This window comes from Artemia franciscana, chromosome 15 (genome assembly GCF_032884065.1).
Source record: "Artemia franciscana chromosome 15, ASM3288406v1, whole genome shotgun sequence".
NCBI classification, from domain to species: Eukaryota; Metazoa; Arthropoda; class Branchiopoda; order Anostraca; family Artemiidae; genus Artemia; species Artemia franciscana.
In genome coordinates this window covers 24,739,460-24,752,525 of record NC_088877.1, presented here as the reverse complement: position 1 = coordinate 24,752,525, position 13,066 = coordinate 24,739,460, and the positions used below count along the sequence as shown (strand labels likewise).

Sequence of the window (13,066 nt, the reverse complement as noted above, 5' to 3'; positions counted from 1 at the left end):
TCTATTTTTATGAAAAACTTTAAATTCTTCCATAGCAAATTACTTAGCACGGCTAGATCGATTTTATTCGAATTGTACATAGTATTCTCTTATAGCTCTCAGTTTTCTTTACTTGATTTTCATGTACTCCTTCCGTTACTATTACTGCTTAAACCAACATGCTATTGTTGCAACAGAAATATAAAAATTGTTAATTGTTTCATAGAGCTCTCTAAATCGATTGTGGTCTTCAGATGTATCGGACTCACTGGTATAGTTTTGATAAACAAGAATACCGTCGTCTTTGCATTTCTTTTTCCCTATTCTAAATTATCAGTTTTACTTACTGCTGTAAATCAGGGGATAATCTTACATATTGGGAAAGTTTACCATTTTTTGATACGTTAGTTAGTATTTTTTGCAATAAGATGTTTTCCAACAAAAAAAAAAAAAACAACATATAACGAATAATTTTCGACATCGATCCTCTTAAAGGGTATATAATTTTTAAAGGACCTCCTTGGAGCAACTTAAAGCTCCATGTCAATAATTCGTATATTAAAACATTTTTTGTCCTTCTCATCCTCCGAATCCGATGAAAAGTTTTCATACCCTTTAAAAAAAAAAAAAAAAAAAAAAAAAAAAAAAAAAAAAAAAAAAAAAAAAAAAAAAACCGTCGAATGAAACAAGCTGTGGATGTAAAAAAAAAATTACATATTTGAGTTATAAAAAATGATATAAGATCAGTAAGATTTTAGCTGGTAGATTTGTAAAAAACGCGTCATTCATTTTTGGAGCTTCACCTTCCAAAACAATTCTCGTTCCAAAGAGAGCTAGTTTGCTTCTAACTTTTCATAATTTTGTATTTGAACACACAAACGTTTTTTGAAACACTCTTTTAAAGCACCAAAGGCAATGGGCCTATTTTTTTCACCATCAAAATTCACCTTTAAATATTTCACCATTTCACTGTGTTTTCACCATTAAAATTCACCTTTCCATCGTAATTTCACCATTCAGGATATTTTTCACAAATCAAAATCATATTTTAAGGTACCAAGGTTCCCAACTATTGCAAGCATTTTAAATATATAGGTTTCATCAAGTTCAGTTATACCCATCAAAAGTTACGAGCCTGAGAAAATTTGCCTCATTTTAGAAAATAGGGGGAAACACCCCCTAAAAGTCATTCGAAAAGTCTTAACGAAAATCACACCATCAGATTCAGCGTACTTCAACTTTTTCCTCCTCAACGACCCGCTTTTTACGCTAAAGTTCGACTCTTTCTCTTAATTCTATTTTTAAAACAGTAAGAAACTTTAGCGTAAAGAGCGGGGCGTTGAGGAGGAAAAGCCCCTTTCATATACGGAGTAATTTCTGCTCGTTTTAAGTTTCAATGTTGCTCCTTACTTTCATTTAAAAAAAACTTGTTTTTTTATTTAATTTCTGGACGTTTTTGAATTAATGCATGTTTTTATACATTAATGTTATACATACATAATACATAATTAATGTTATACATAATACATTAATGTTTGAATCTTGGCTCTCCGCACATAAATAATTAAAACGAAATTTGCATATTAATTATTGCAATTAATCGGAAGATCTTGAGAAGAAAGGAGCGAGGGAGGAGGTCTAGTTGCCCTCCGATTTTTTGATTACTGAAAAAAGCTACTAGAACTTTTAATTTTTTACAAACGTTTTCATTGGTAAAAAATATACGTAACTTACGAATTAACTTACGTAACGAACTTCTATATTCGTATGTTTTTATTGCGTATATGAGGGGGGTTCAACCCTCGTCGATACCTCGCTCTTTACATTAAAGCTTAAATTTTGTCCCAATTCCTTAAGAATGACCTCTGAATCACAAAGGCCGTAGAATAAATAGTTGGAATTACTAAAAATACTTTAGCGTAAAGAGTGAGGTATAACAAGGAAGTAAACCCCTCACATGTAATTTTTATTCGTTTTAAGTTTTAATGCTGCTCCTTATTTTCAGTAAAAAAAAAAAACTTTTCATATTTATTTTTTCATTGTTTTTTCAAATAGTGCTAGAAAATCCTGCGCCCCCTTCATTGAAATCCTCTTCCCCCATGATAAGTTTCTCCATGGAAATATCCTCCAACGTAACCCCCCCCCTCAACTCTTCCCCCCTAAACCAAAAAAATCCCCCTGAAAACGTCTGTACACTTCCCAGTAACTATTACTATATGTAAACACAGGTCAAAGTTTGGAACTTGCAGCCCCTCCCACGGGGACTACGGGGGAGTAATCCGTCCCTAAAGACATAGTTATTAGGTTTTTTGACTTTGGTGAATAGAATGGCTATCTCAGAATTTTGATCCGGTGACTTTTGGGAAAAAACGAGCGTGTGAGGGGGCCTAGGTACCCTCCAATTTTTTGGTCACTTAAAAAGGGCACTAGAACTTTTAGTTTCTGTTAGAATGAGCCCTCTCGCGATATTCTAGGACCACTCAGTTGATTCGATCACCCCTGAAAAAAAAACAACAAAACAACAAATAAACACACATCTGTGATCTGTCTTCTGGCAAAAAAAAAATGCGAAATTCCACATTTTTGTAGATAGAAGCTTGAAACTTCTACAATAAGGTTCTCTGATACGCTGAATCTGATGGTGTGATTTTCGTTAAGATTGTATGACTTTTAGGGGGTGTTTCCCCCTATTTTCTAAAATGAGGCAAATTTTCTCAGGCTCGTAACTTTTGATGGGTATAAATGATCTTGATGAAACTTATATATTTAAAATCAGCATTTAAATGCGATTCTTTGATGTAACTAGATGTACCGGTTCACTTTGATGAACCGGTACTACAGTTCATTACCACGAACTGTTTGATTAATTCCCTCTACATTACGAAAAACCGTCATTTTTTCGACATTGGATTAAGTTCAATTACAGTAAAATACATTTTTTTTTTCCATTATAGTCCAGGGATCGAGTCCCGTTTCCCTAATGGTTACAGATATTCCTACTTTGAACCACTTCAGAATATTTTGATCTTAAAACCCCATCCCTTAATTTTGCTATGAAAAAAGTTGAACACCCTGTGATGTTTATTCATTTTTTTTTCATAGCAGGTTTCTAGCTAATATAGGGGACGTCAATTAACAAAAATCTAGGAAGCAGGGTGCAAAACAAACGTTTTAAACCAACAGGGAGTAGTATGCCTATATTAGGTATATCCTTTAGTGTTGTGGTTTTGATCCCGTTTGGGGTTGGCAAATTTACAACACTGCTCATTTGTCTTAAAGAAGATGTTTAAAAATGGGTAACTAAAATAATATTGGAGCCCCATTATAGCACATAGGAAAGTGACCTTGACTTGTTAAACTTACCAACAATGTCCAACAACGAAATTTGGAAGAAGAATACTAGTAAAGGACAAGGACGGCTATGTTCTTCCACTTTTCACACCAATCAGTAGACTTTTCAGCCACCAGAACAATCTATAACCCTTCAGGTGCCGTGCGAAAAAATTCGCAAACTCTTTCATGCTCTACTTCATTAGCGCATTTAACAAGTGACTTTCTTGCGTGTTTTTCTTTTTTTAATTGTAAAAGTAACATAGTTTAACATTTATTTTTTAGTGCTACAATAGTTACTTAAATAAACAAACATGAACACTGGAGGAAACGGTATTTTTCAAAATCAAGGATCGGGGGGGGGATCTAGGGTTTGAATATCCCCAACCTCAAGTTGCTGTGTCAGGCTAGCCTACTTGACACTGAGATAAGAAAAGGAGACAAATCCTTACTTGGTAGTATGTGTTTTTGGATTAACCTGTATATCACTTTCAGAATCTAGCATCTCGTCACTCTTGTCCAGTACGTTAGGATTTTGAATCTAAAATACAAAGATTCAAATGATAAACGCTTAAACAGAATAAATAAAAATAAAATACACCGTATAAACCAATAACAAAACGTAAACACGACGTAAAACAAATAAGATAGTCATAAGATAATACAAAATAAAAGATAAGTAGCCTACAGCAACGCACACATTTTTATAATTTTTAACAATTGAAAATAAATACTTTAAACACGGCCGTCGATGGAAACAGAACTATGTACATCGTTTCCTACAGAAAAACCATAAAATAGAAGACCCTTGGAAGTAACTTTAAGGGGGTTTGATGCCAAAATTTCATTTTGGGAGTCTCAGCGTCGGCTGACAGTCTCAAAGACAAAGGGTACATTACAAATTTTTTTCAGCACAGGTAGCTTCTGAAGCAATTTTGGTAAAATTTGATAGGTGTTTTTAGATGTGTCAATAATGTGAAAAGTTAACAAGAGGATAGTTTAAATCAAAGGAAACCTGAAGTCTCTAACTAATTGCTAAGTAAACCTCTGTCTAAAAAATGTACGCACACCAGAAATAATGTTTGCTGTTTCAGAAAAGAATTCAATAACGACAGTTAGCACAACAGGAAACTTCAAAAGCTGTCAAACTATTCAATGAGGCTTCTTTTGAGCTGATTTTTAACGCTTTCCAAGCAGGGATACTAGAACATTTTTAGGGACTGTCCTTTCCTGAACTTTAAAAAGAAAATCTTGTATTGTTCAATCAAAAAAAACTAAATTTACGCTTTCTAATGAAGCAAGTTTCATTAAAACTGAATAAATCTATCTCTGGCACAAAACTGGAGAATTTAAATGGTTTTTCTGCGATTTCCGGGAAATTGGGTGCCTGCTTTTAGTTTTCTTTCATTTATTCGGATCCCTTATCCAAGCAATACTTATCTTATCCAAGTTATGGCTAAACCGACCAATCAATCCTGAATAGTTTGGACACACAAACTAAAAAAGCTTGTAATGGACGAGATAGGGTGATTCTTCAAGGTATTAAACGACCTTAAGGAAACGAAAAAAGTTGCTGAAAATAAAACACAAATGAAAAAAACATTCAAAAATTAGATCAAACATGATCTAATCCATTTTTTCTTTTCATTTATCTTTTTCTTTATTTCTTCTTTCTTCGTTTTTTGTGTATTTCTTCACAAGCAGAATAATAAGATCAACGAATGATTATGATAGCTACCTCTTGAATGGTTTCAAGCTTACAGCACTACGATATCAAACGCTGTTACTTACAGGAAATGACTATTTATAAACAAGTGAGATTGCCAAATTCTTTATACTGTACTAGCTCCCGCCGTAACCGTAGCTGTTCCCCATTTACTGTTTTTGGAGATAAAAAGTTCATACACCGTTTAGGGAGGGAAATTCTTGTTCCATTTAAAATTTTCTTGCAGTTTGCTCGGAAAATCGTCGATATATTATTCTTCGACTGCTATTTTTGTCTACTAGGATATTCTGATATTCTTTTAACATGCCACTTTAAATTCCCCAACGAAATTTTACTTTAACATTTGATTAAGAGAGACGCAGCTTTATCGTTTACGTTATCGCAAGTTTTACTTTAACATTTCTTTTTATATTAATACTTTTACTTTCAGTTACACCTTGACCCCTATCCCTAAAATTTCAAATTTTTGGTTTTTGAACTGTTGTAATCCCTTGTCAAAATATATATATAAAGAGTTTTACAATTACCAGTTTTTTGCTCTTTAAGCAATCTAATGTGAACTTTTCCATGCATGAAAATTTTCAATTACATACATACAAAAAAAAATACGTACATACATAAATACACAATTATTGCTCACTCATGAAGATAGTATTAAATAACAATCGATACCAAATATTCATAAGCAATATTAAATATAAAATATTTTATAATATTCGAATTTCCTTTGTTTTAGACGGAAGCTGAAAAAATGGTTTTTCTTTTTGGCAAAATTTTGTTTAAATACAAAATGCTACCTGTTTTATGCGAGGCTAAAGATGTTCCAGTTACTATTTTTTAAATGAATATTTGAAACTCCTTCTTTCAAGGATGTTCTCCTTGGAGTTTCCTTTTCAATCAGACCAGTTGGAATACACATTTTTGGAAGAATTTTGTTTAAATGTCAAGTTCTCCAAATCCTAAGCTCTCATATCCTATTCTGTTTAAGTTTCAGGTCAATTTTAACGCACGAAACCAGTTTGTAATTTGGCCCATTGACGGTGTCGTCACTTGTTCTTGATTGACGAGGTTTATCGTCCTGGAACAAATTATAACTTTTATTTTCCTAATTAATGGTTAAAATCTATTGGCAGACAGCCAACAATGGGGCAACACACATTTTTTCCATGGTTTTTTCATATTCCGCTCACTTTCCTTTGGTTTCCTTATAATTACTTACTTTATCGTCCCAAATTTCCAGGGGGCCATGGCCCCCTACCCCCCTGCTGGTGCCTATACTTTGAATCGTGGTTGCAGCAATAGCTCAGCCAGGGGGGGGGACTTATTCCCACCCCAGCTATCTTGAAAAACAAGAAAAATCGTTTAAATTTTCCTCTAATGAACTCTAAGAAAGTTAGACCTGATTTTGTACATAAGGACCTTTTGCGTGTCTTTAGTCTGTCATAGTATGTGAATGGTATTCTTTTTTACCTTAATCAGTCAAGATCAGACAGATCTATAGGTAAAAACAAGCATAGAGGAAGGCGTACACCACAATGATTCATTCATATAGATGGAGATGGGGAAATAAAACACGCATACTTTGTGAATATTATACAAAATTATGGGATATTCATAAAAATCAAGAGGCTTCAGATGCATCCGCACATAAAGCCCAAAGGGGCATAGGTAGATTCTCCAGCACTTGAGGGCAGCGTCATTTTCCCCCCATTCCCTGGCAACAATATCAGTGGGTTTATCTTTCATGTAGCATACAGTATGTCCCCAATACACCCTAATAGATGTTGCACTTAGTGACAAGTGTAGCCCCTGTTCCATATTAGATAAACCTGTAAAAGCCCCCCCTCCCCTTAGCGTGCGTACATGTATGGTCATTCTCCCTGATATACAAAACTGAAAAAATGTTGGCAGGGATATTAAATGAATTTTTGGGGGGAGAAGAGGGTCTTTGGCACACTGAATTCTATCACACTGAATGGAGAATATAGAGAATATTCCTTATCTTGGCTCTCCTTCCCAAGATGGGCCCAACTTACCACAAAAAAAATTATGGCCTAAGATGCAGCTTTTTATTTTTACTGCCTCCAATAAGAACAAGATCCACCCACATTAATCAAGCCACAGAGTAAATAGAGAACATATCTTCTTTTTAACATATGTGCATTCAATTGGTAATAGAACATAGGCAAAAGTCAGCAAAAGTTTCGCCTTTTAGAATATCTTAAAAATACAAGAAAATAACTCTTCTTTGGTTAGATGGCAGATTAGCAATTGGACTTGAATATTCCAAATCGTAGCACAGCACAGGACAAACCATGGGATAAGTTGAGAAAAAGATTCTACTACTTCGGATATTTCGTGGGCCAAGTTAAGACAACTTTCAGAAATGCATATAAAATAGCCTGAACTAGAGGCCTTGAACATCCTACGCCGGCTGGTGCATAAGACGACAACAGTGCGACTCCAAGATGACCTCTCTTTTGCTTTAGACCAAAGATCTATTAGAAACAATCTGGACAGTGCAGCATCTTTCTCAAGGCGTCGGCCAAGTGTTACCCTTTGTCGTCTACGTCTTCTAATGTCCAACCCATCAGAAGACCCAGCAACGAGTGTTGTCGGGAGGAGTCCAGCACCACACATTATGAGAAGGGCGGCCCTCACCCAGCCACACCCTTTGACCCAAATAATACCATCGGTTATTTATGATTCTACTCTGAGGGTGTTTAAAAACTCATAACTCTGTCCCTTCCCTTAATGTTAAACACTGACCCTTCAATAACTTGGAAAATGTTGTTTTAACAAGGTAAAAAAAGTTAAAGGATACGGCATTGGACTGAACAGTCCCTACCAGCAGTGCTGATTTTCTGTTTCATGGCCCTTCAGCCAAGAAGTACAAAGGAGAGTTGTGGGTCAGTCGTCCTGTCGTTTCTCACACCCTTCCTGTTTAAATTCCTCAGATTTCTCTTGGTACCCACTTAGAGCTGGTTCGACTCTGCCTGAGCTTACACAGTCATGACACTGACCCCGTTTTAAGCCAAACAACCAGTGACACCAGACTCGAACCTCTGTTTTCATGGACAAGAGATTTCACGTTTCGCGTTCTAACCACTCGGAGTGCATGAGTGTAGTAAGAATATAATTACATCCAAGAAGACATAGGAAAATGTTTAAAACTAGTAAATACATTCTTTCTCTGCTTGTAATCCCTGAATAGAAAAAAAAAATCATATTTGGCTTTAAATCCAGCTCAAATCCTTACTAAGGCCCATGGTCTACGGATTACGAACTCTAAATAAGTCCAGAAAAAAATAATTTTTGAATTCAAAATAAAAATTGTTCCCGCCGAATACTTCAAACCTTACATTTAGGAAAGCATAAAACACCAAAGCTTGAACTTGGGTGAGGTTGTATAATATAACCTCATGAAGATGATGAGGGCGATGAGAGTTCAATGGTTTTGTTGAATGCTTTGACAGCTTAATGCTGCAATGATCTATAGTACCCACAGATGATGGATTTCTTCTAACTACACAACCACGGTAAGAGAAAATCACCACCAAAAATTGCGAAAAAAAACATTGCGAAAGGGATTTTTTAAAAACATCGCAAAATTCCTCCTATTCTTCAAGATTGGAAAGGCGAGGAGGTAGAATTGAATATATAGATCTATTCTTAAAAATCATATTTAGCTAGCAGAATTACTTTTTGACTTCACAAAAATCGCCTTTTACCCAATCTTTAGTATCAGTGAAATTATGAAAAGTTTATTAGTCTGAATTACGATATAGTGGGTTAAACGCTGAGAGAAAGAGAGAGGAAGGTGGCTAGTATATTTTTCAAGATGGCAGGACAGTAGAACAAAAGCTTTATTCAGTATTTTACATATTCTGACTCTATTCTAAATTTATTCAGTATTGTACATATCCTGATGCGTCTCATTCTCACAACAAAACATAAAACCTGAAACCTTAGAAAGCTGATTTAACTTTTTTTTCAAATCTTACCACTTTGTCAACATCATAAACGGTTTCATTCAGAGGCCAATCGATAACTTGAGACTGATCATTCACAAATCGAACTCCATTTTCTAGAAATGTTTCACTTTCATCATCAATCAAACACTCAACTTTAACAGGGAATTCATTTTCTTTGTCTTTTAAGCACTTCACTTGATGATTGGTTAGATCTATTTCTGAGAAAAAAACGGTTGGGCAATTCCAACACAAAAATTGAGCTGCTTTGGGCTTGGGGTTTTTGGGCCAAATACACTTAACTTGAACCGGGATTTCACCTTCATCATCTTTTAAGCAACCATTCCAAGCAAGATGATTATTAAGATGTTCTTCGGAGAAGAAATCACAGAGACAATTTTGGCACAGATACTGAGGTGTTTTTGGCTTTTTAATGTATTGAACTGGTTTAGGCTTGGAAGTTTTAGACTTCTGAACTTCCAAACTTTCATCATCTATAAAAGACTCATGTTTGACAGTTAATTCTTCTTCGTTTAAACAACTATTCGAAGCTTCGTGATCATTTAGACTTTCTTCGGAGTTGAATATAGAAGGGCAATGCCGGCATATATATTGAACTGGCTTGGTCTTTTTAGCTTTTGTTTTTAGTTGCGGGGCATCCCTTTTCCTTGCTTTCAGGTGGGGTGGTGAAACTGACACTTCTTTCCTCACAATTCGTGTTCTTAACTCCCTTTTTGCAGGTATTACTAAAAAATAAGAAACAATATAGAGTTTATCAAGACGCTAACAAACACCTTTTAGGTCGTGAAATTTTCGTCAAGCTTTTAATACAACCTTAGGAAGGAACTAAATTTGGAAGGAGCATGAGAGTTGTTTAATCCTTATAAATTTCGTCCATAATTTTTTATTTCAGAAATTTGAATACAATTTTTAAGCTTAGGTGAAAAAAGGCGAATGTTAAATTTTGTATAATTCCTTGGGTGCGAATATAATAAGCAATGAGGAATAACTGTCAAACAAAGAGTCTAAGAAATGATAAATGACAAGAATTAAGCAGGCACTTTGTATTTCAAATTACTTTTTTCATATCATTTTTTTTTACTGGGGCTGGGGGGAGGAGATAGTTTAAAATTTCTTCAAAGTGTTTTGACAGGATTCTCGCTCTCAATGTGGGTAAAATTCTAGTTAATTGACTTCTTACTATATCGGAAAGGGTTTAGGTTAGGAAAATGAAACTTTCAGGGATGAATATACAGACTAAAGTATGTCCCGGGAAGGTGTTTTGAAGTAACTACCTCAACTCCTTCTCACTCTAGAGGGCACTGACCTTTGATGACCTTGTGAAAAGTGAAACCTTGCTAAATAGATCTTCTGCTTAATTGAAGTACAACAAAATTGTTTTCAGCTTCATAACTTTGCGCAATTCCATTTTATAAAGTTTTAAAGATATGCAAATACATTTCCTAAATTTTGAAAAAAAAACAGCATTTATATGGCTCAAAATTCTACTCAAATAACAGGAATTGCATTTTCAGAACTAAAGGTTTCAGAAAAAGCAACTAGTAACTGAAAATTAAGGTAAAATGTTGCTTTGTCAAAATTTCAATAGGTATAGACCTGTCATGCAAGCAAATTTCAGGGCCCTCTAGAGGGAGAAGGAGTAGAGGTGGGTACTTTGAAATACCTTCCCGGGACATACTTTAGCCTGTAGACCCATCCCTGAAAGTTTCATTTTCCTAACCTAAACCCTTTCCGAGATAGCAAGAAGTCAATTAACTAGAATTTTACCTCAATTTGTACTTGTTCCATTATACTCACACAGCAAAGCAAGAGGGTAATTGACGCCATGCCCTATTGTCCTAAGCTAAGGTTCTGAATCCTAGAAATATTAAGTAAGATTTTTCAACCTATGATAAACCTTCAACTATAGCTACATTTTATTTTACCCCATCCCACCCTGTGTGCAGATAGAAAGGATTTCAGCTTTAGAGTCGAGTTTTTTTTTCCATTTTTAATTCATACATCTTGCTAAGTTTGAAAATAGTAATTTTTTTCTATTTGATACAGATTTATCTGTGATTTCTTTAACACATAGTCACTGCAAAAATGATAATACTTCTTGATATTAATATGAGTATAATAAAATAAAAATAACAATTTAGGACTCAAATTTAACAGAAAATTGACTACAGCAGCTTTTCTCCCCTCTAAGGAAACTATTTTTCGTGGGGTTTAGGAGAATTTGGTCCTTCTTCCAAATACCAGTTCATTTTTGACCAACATGTTCAAGAACTGGTGAAAAAGGGAAATTGTGCTTTATGGACGTGGGCGGCTAAACGGCGATTAAGTTTTCCGGTTTATCAACTGAAAATGGCATATTTTACATACATTCAACACCTCCTAGAATTTCCGTGTTCCTTATGGGGCCCAGGAGTTAATAATATCGATGATTTAGAGGGAATCCATAACCGAGTTCTAAGGATTATTCTTGTGGAAAAAATGTTGACTACAACTCGACTCTAAAATCACTTAATTCATTAAGCTCTCGCGAGTGCTGATTTTAGTCGAAGACAGTTGTATTCCGCATACTGAAGCCAGTTGCTGAAACTGAAACTGTTACTGGAAGTTCATTTACTGAAACTGAAGCCAGTTTTGTTCAGCAACTCGGCAACTTAGCAATTGTTTTGTTAATTTTTTTTCTATACAAGTGTTTATAAAAAGTGCCACTTGTGCAGTTACTTATGCGTATATAATAGCTATTTTAATAAAATGACTGTGGTTTGGATTAATCTGATAAGCCCACTCCCTCCCCCAAGAAGAAAAAAACTGGTTTGGATAAATAGGCTTCATTGTGTTTTGACATCGTCTCTGCCCAGGTTTCACTTGCCATTTTTAACAAAACAAAAGGTACAAAATGTGCATCTTAGTGTAATTTTCTGTTCCACTTTGGGAGAAAGGAAGGAATGGGTACCCTATTCCTGGGTAGAAACTTGATCTTGCGTAATTTCAACTGTCGTTTTTTTTATAGCAAAATTGTATTCTTCTCATCACATAATTTTCTTATATTCTTCGTTTTAGGAATTTCCTATTGTAAACAAATATTTTTTTGCTTCATGAATAATGTAGTTGCAAATTGGTATTTTCAAATCTAAAAATGATCTTTTCATGTGTAAGAATATTGACACATACATTACCATATAATTAACTAACATACAAAAGAACTGAGACAAAACTTCGACTAAACGTCCCATTTGCTTCAAGCTTGTCTCTTATTGGAGCAATGACATGGAACGAAAAAGATTACTCATCTTTCTGAGGTAGAAGAGTAGGACCCAATCAAAATGAGAGATGTGAGACAACTTGAAAAACAATCCCGAAAGACAGAGTTCATCGACTGTCTCACTAAATATATCATAAGAATAAATTCAAGACAGCAGCTCGGCAACACAGCAGCTTAGTAGTTTGTACAGTTTTAAAAATATCCACCTCAGTAAGAGCTTTTGTCTTGTTCTACCCTTCTGGCCGTATTGTGCCTCTAGAAAGATGCCATGTAAATTTCAGGAGCCAAACCAGGGTGCTGCACAACAGGTTTCATTCAGGGTTTATACAGAGAGATAATGAGGCCATTGTTTCTTCGCAACACTCAAACAAAAACTTCGATAATTAGAGATTCTAAAATGAATTTCAAGTTCTAAAATGAAATTCCTTGCAGTTCAATCGAGCATGCAATTTAATCTATGATTCGTGGGTTTCCTTTAGATGTTCTTCTAGATCATAAGAGGCAGCAAAACTTAAGTTAAAAAAACACTTAGCTGACAAAGTGGAAATGATCATTGAATTCACTCTTTCCGTCAAAAAATTCGAGGGATTGAGAGGAACCAGCCCTTAGGTTTAAAGTACATGACACTTAATGTGTAGGTGCAACTTCCATTTGAATACGTTTCATTTATTCCTACCACAAAAATAAGGAAGGCTGAGAAAAAGAAATTAGGTACAAAAAGGGATGCACAAACTGAAAAATTTAGTCAGCATTGACAGACCGCATTTTTTTCACACGTGA

At 34.9% G+C, this 13,066-nt stretch overlaps 1 protein-coding gene across 4 annotated transcripts in view; it reads right to left on the bottom strand.

The window, feature by feature from the left end:
• Nucleotides 1–13,066, bottom strand: part of LOC136036236 (uncharacterized) — a 57,915-nt gene that overhangs the window by 22,299 nt on the left and 22,550 nt on the right. For all 4 annotated transcript variants that reach the window (XM_065718333.1, XM_065718335.1, XM_065718334.1 and 1 more), the window contains 2 exons: nt 9,040–9,752; nt 3,762–3,850 (listed from right to left, as the gene is read on the bottom strand). In XM_065718333.1, coding sequence (XP_065574405.1) covers nt 3,762–3,850; nt 9,040–9,752 — 802 coding nt within the window. The remainder of the gene's footprint in view (nt 1–3,761; nt 3,851–9,039; nt 9,753–13,066) is intronic.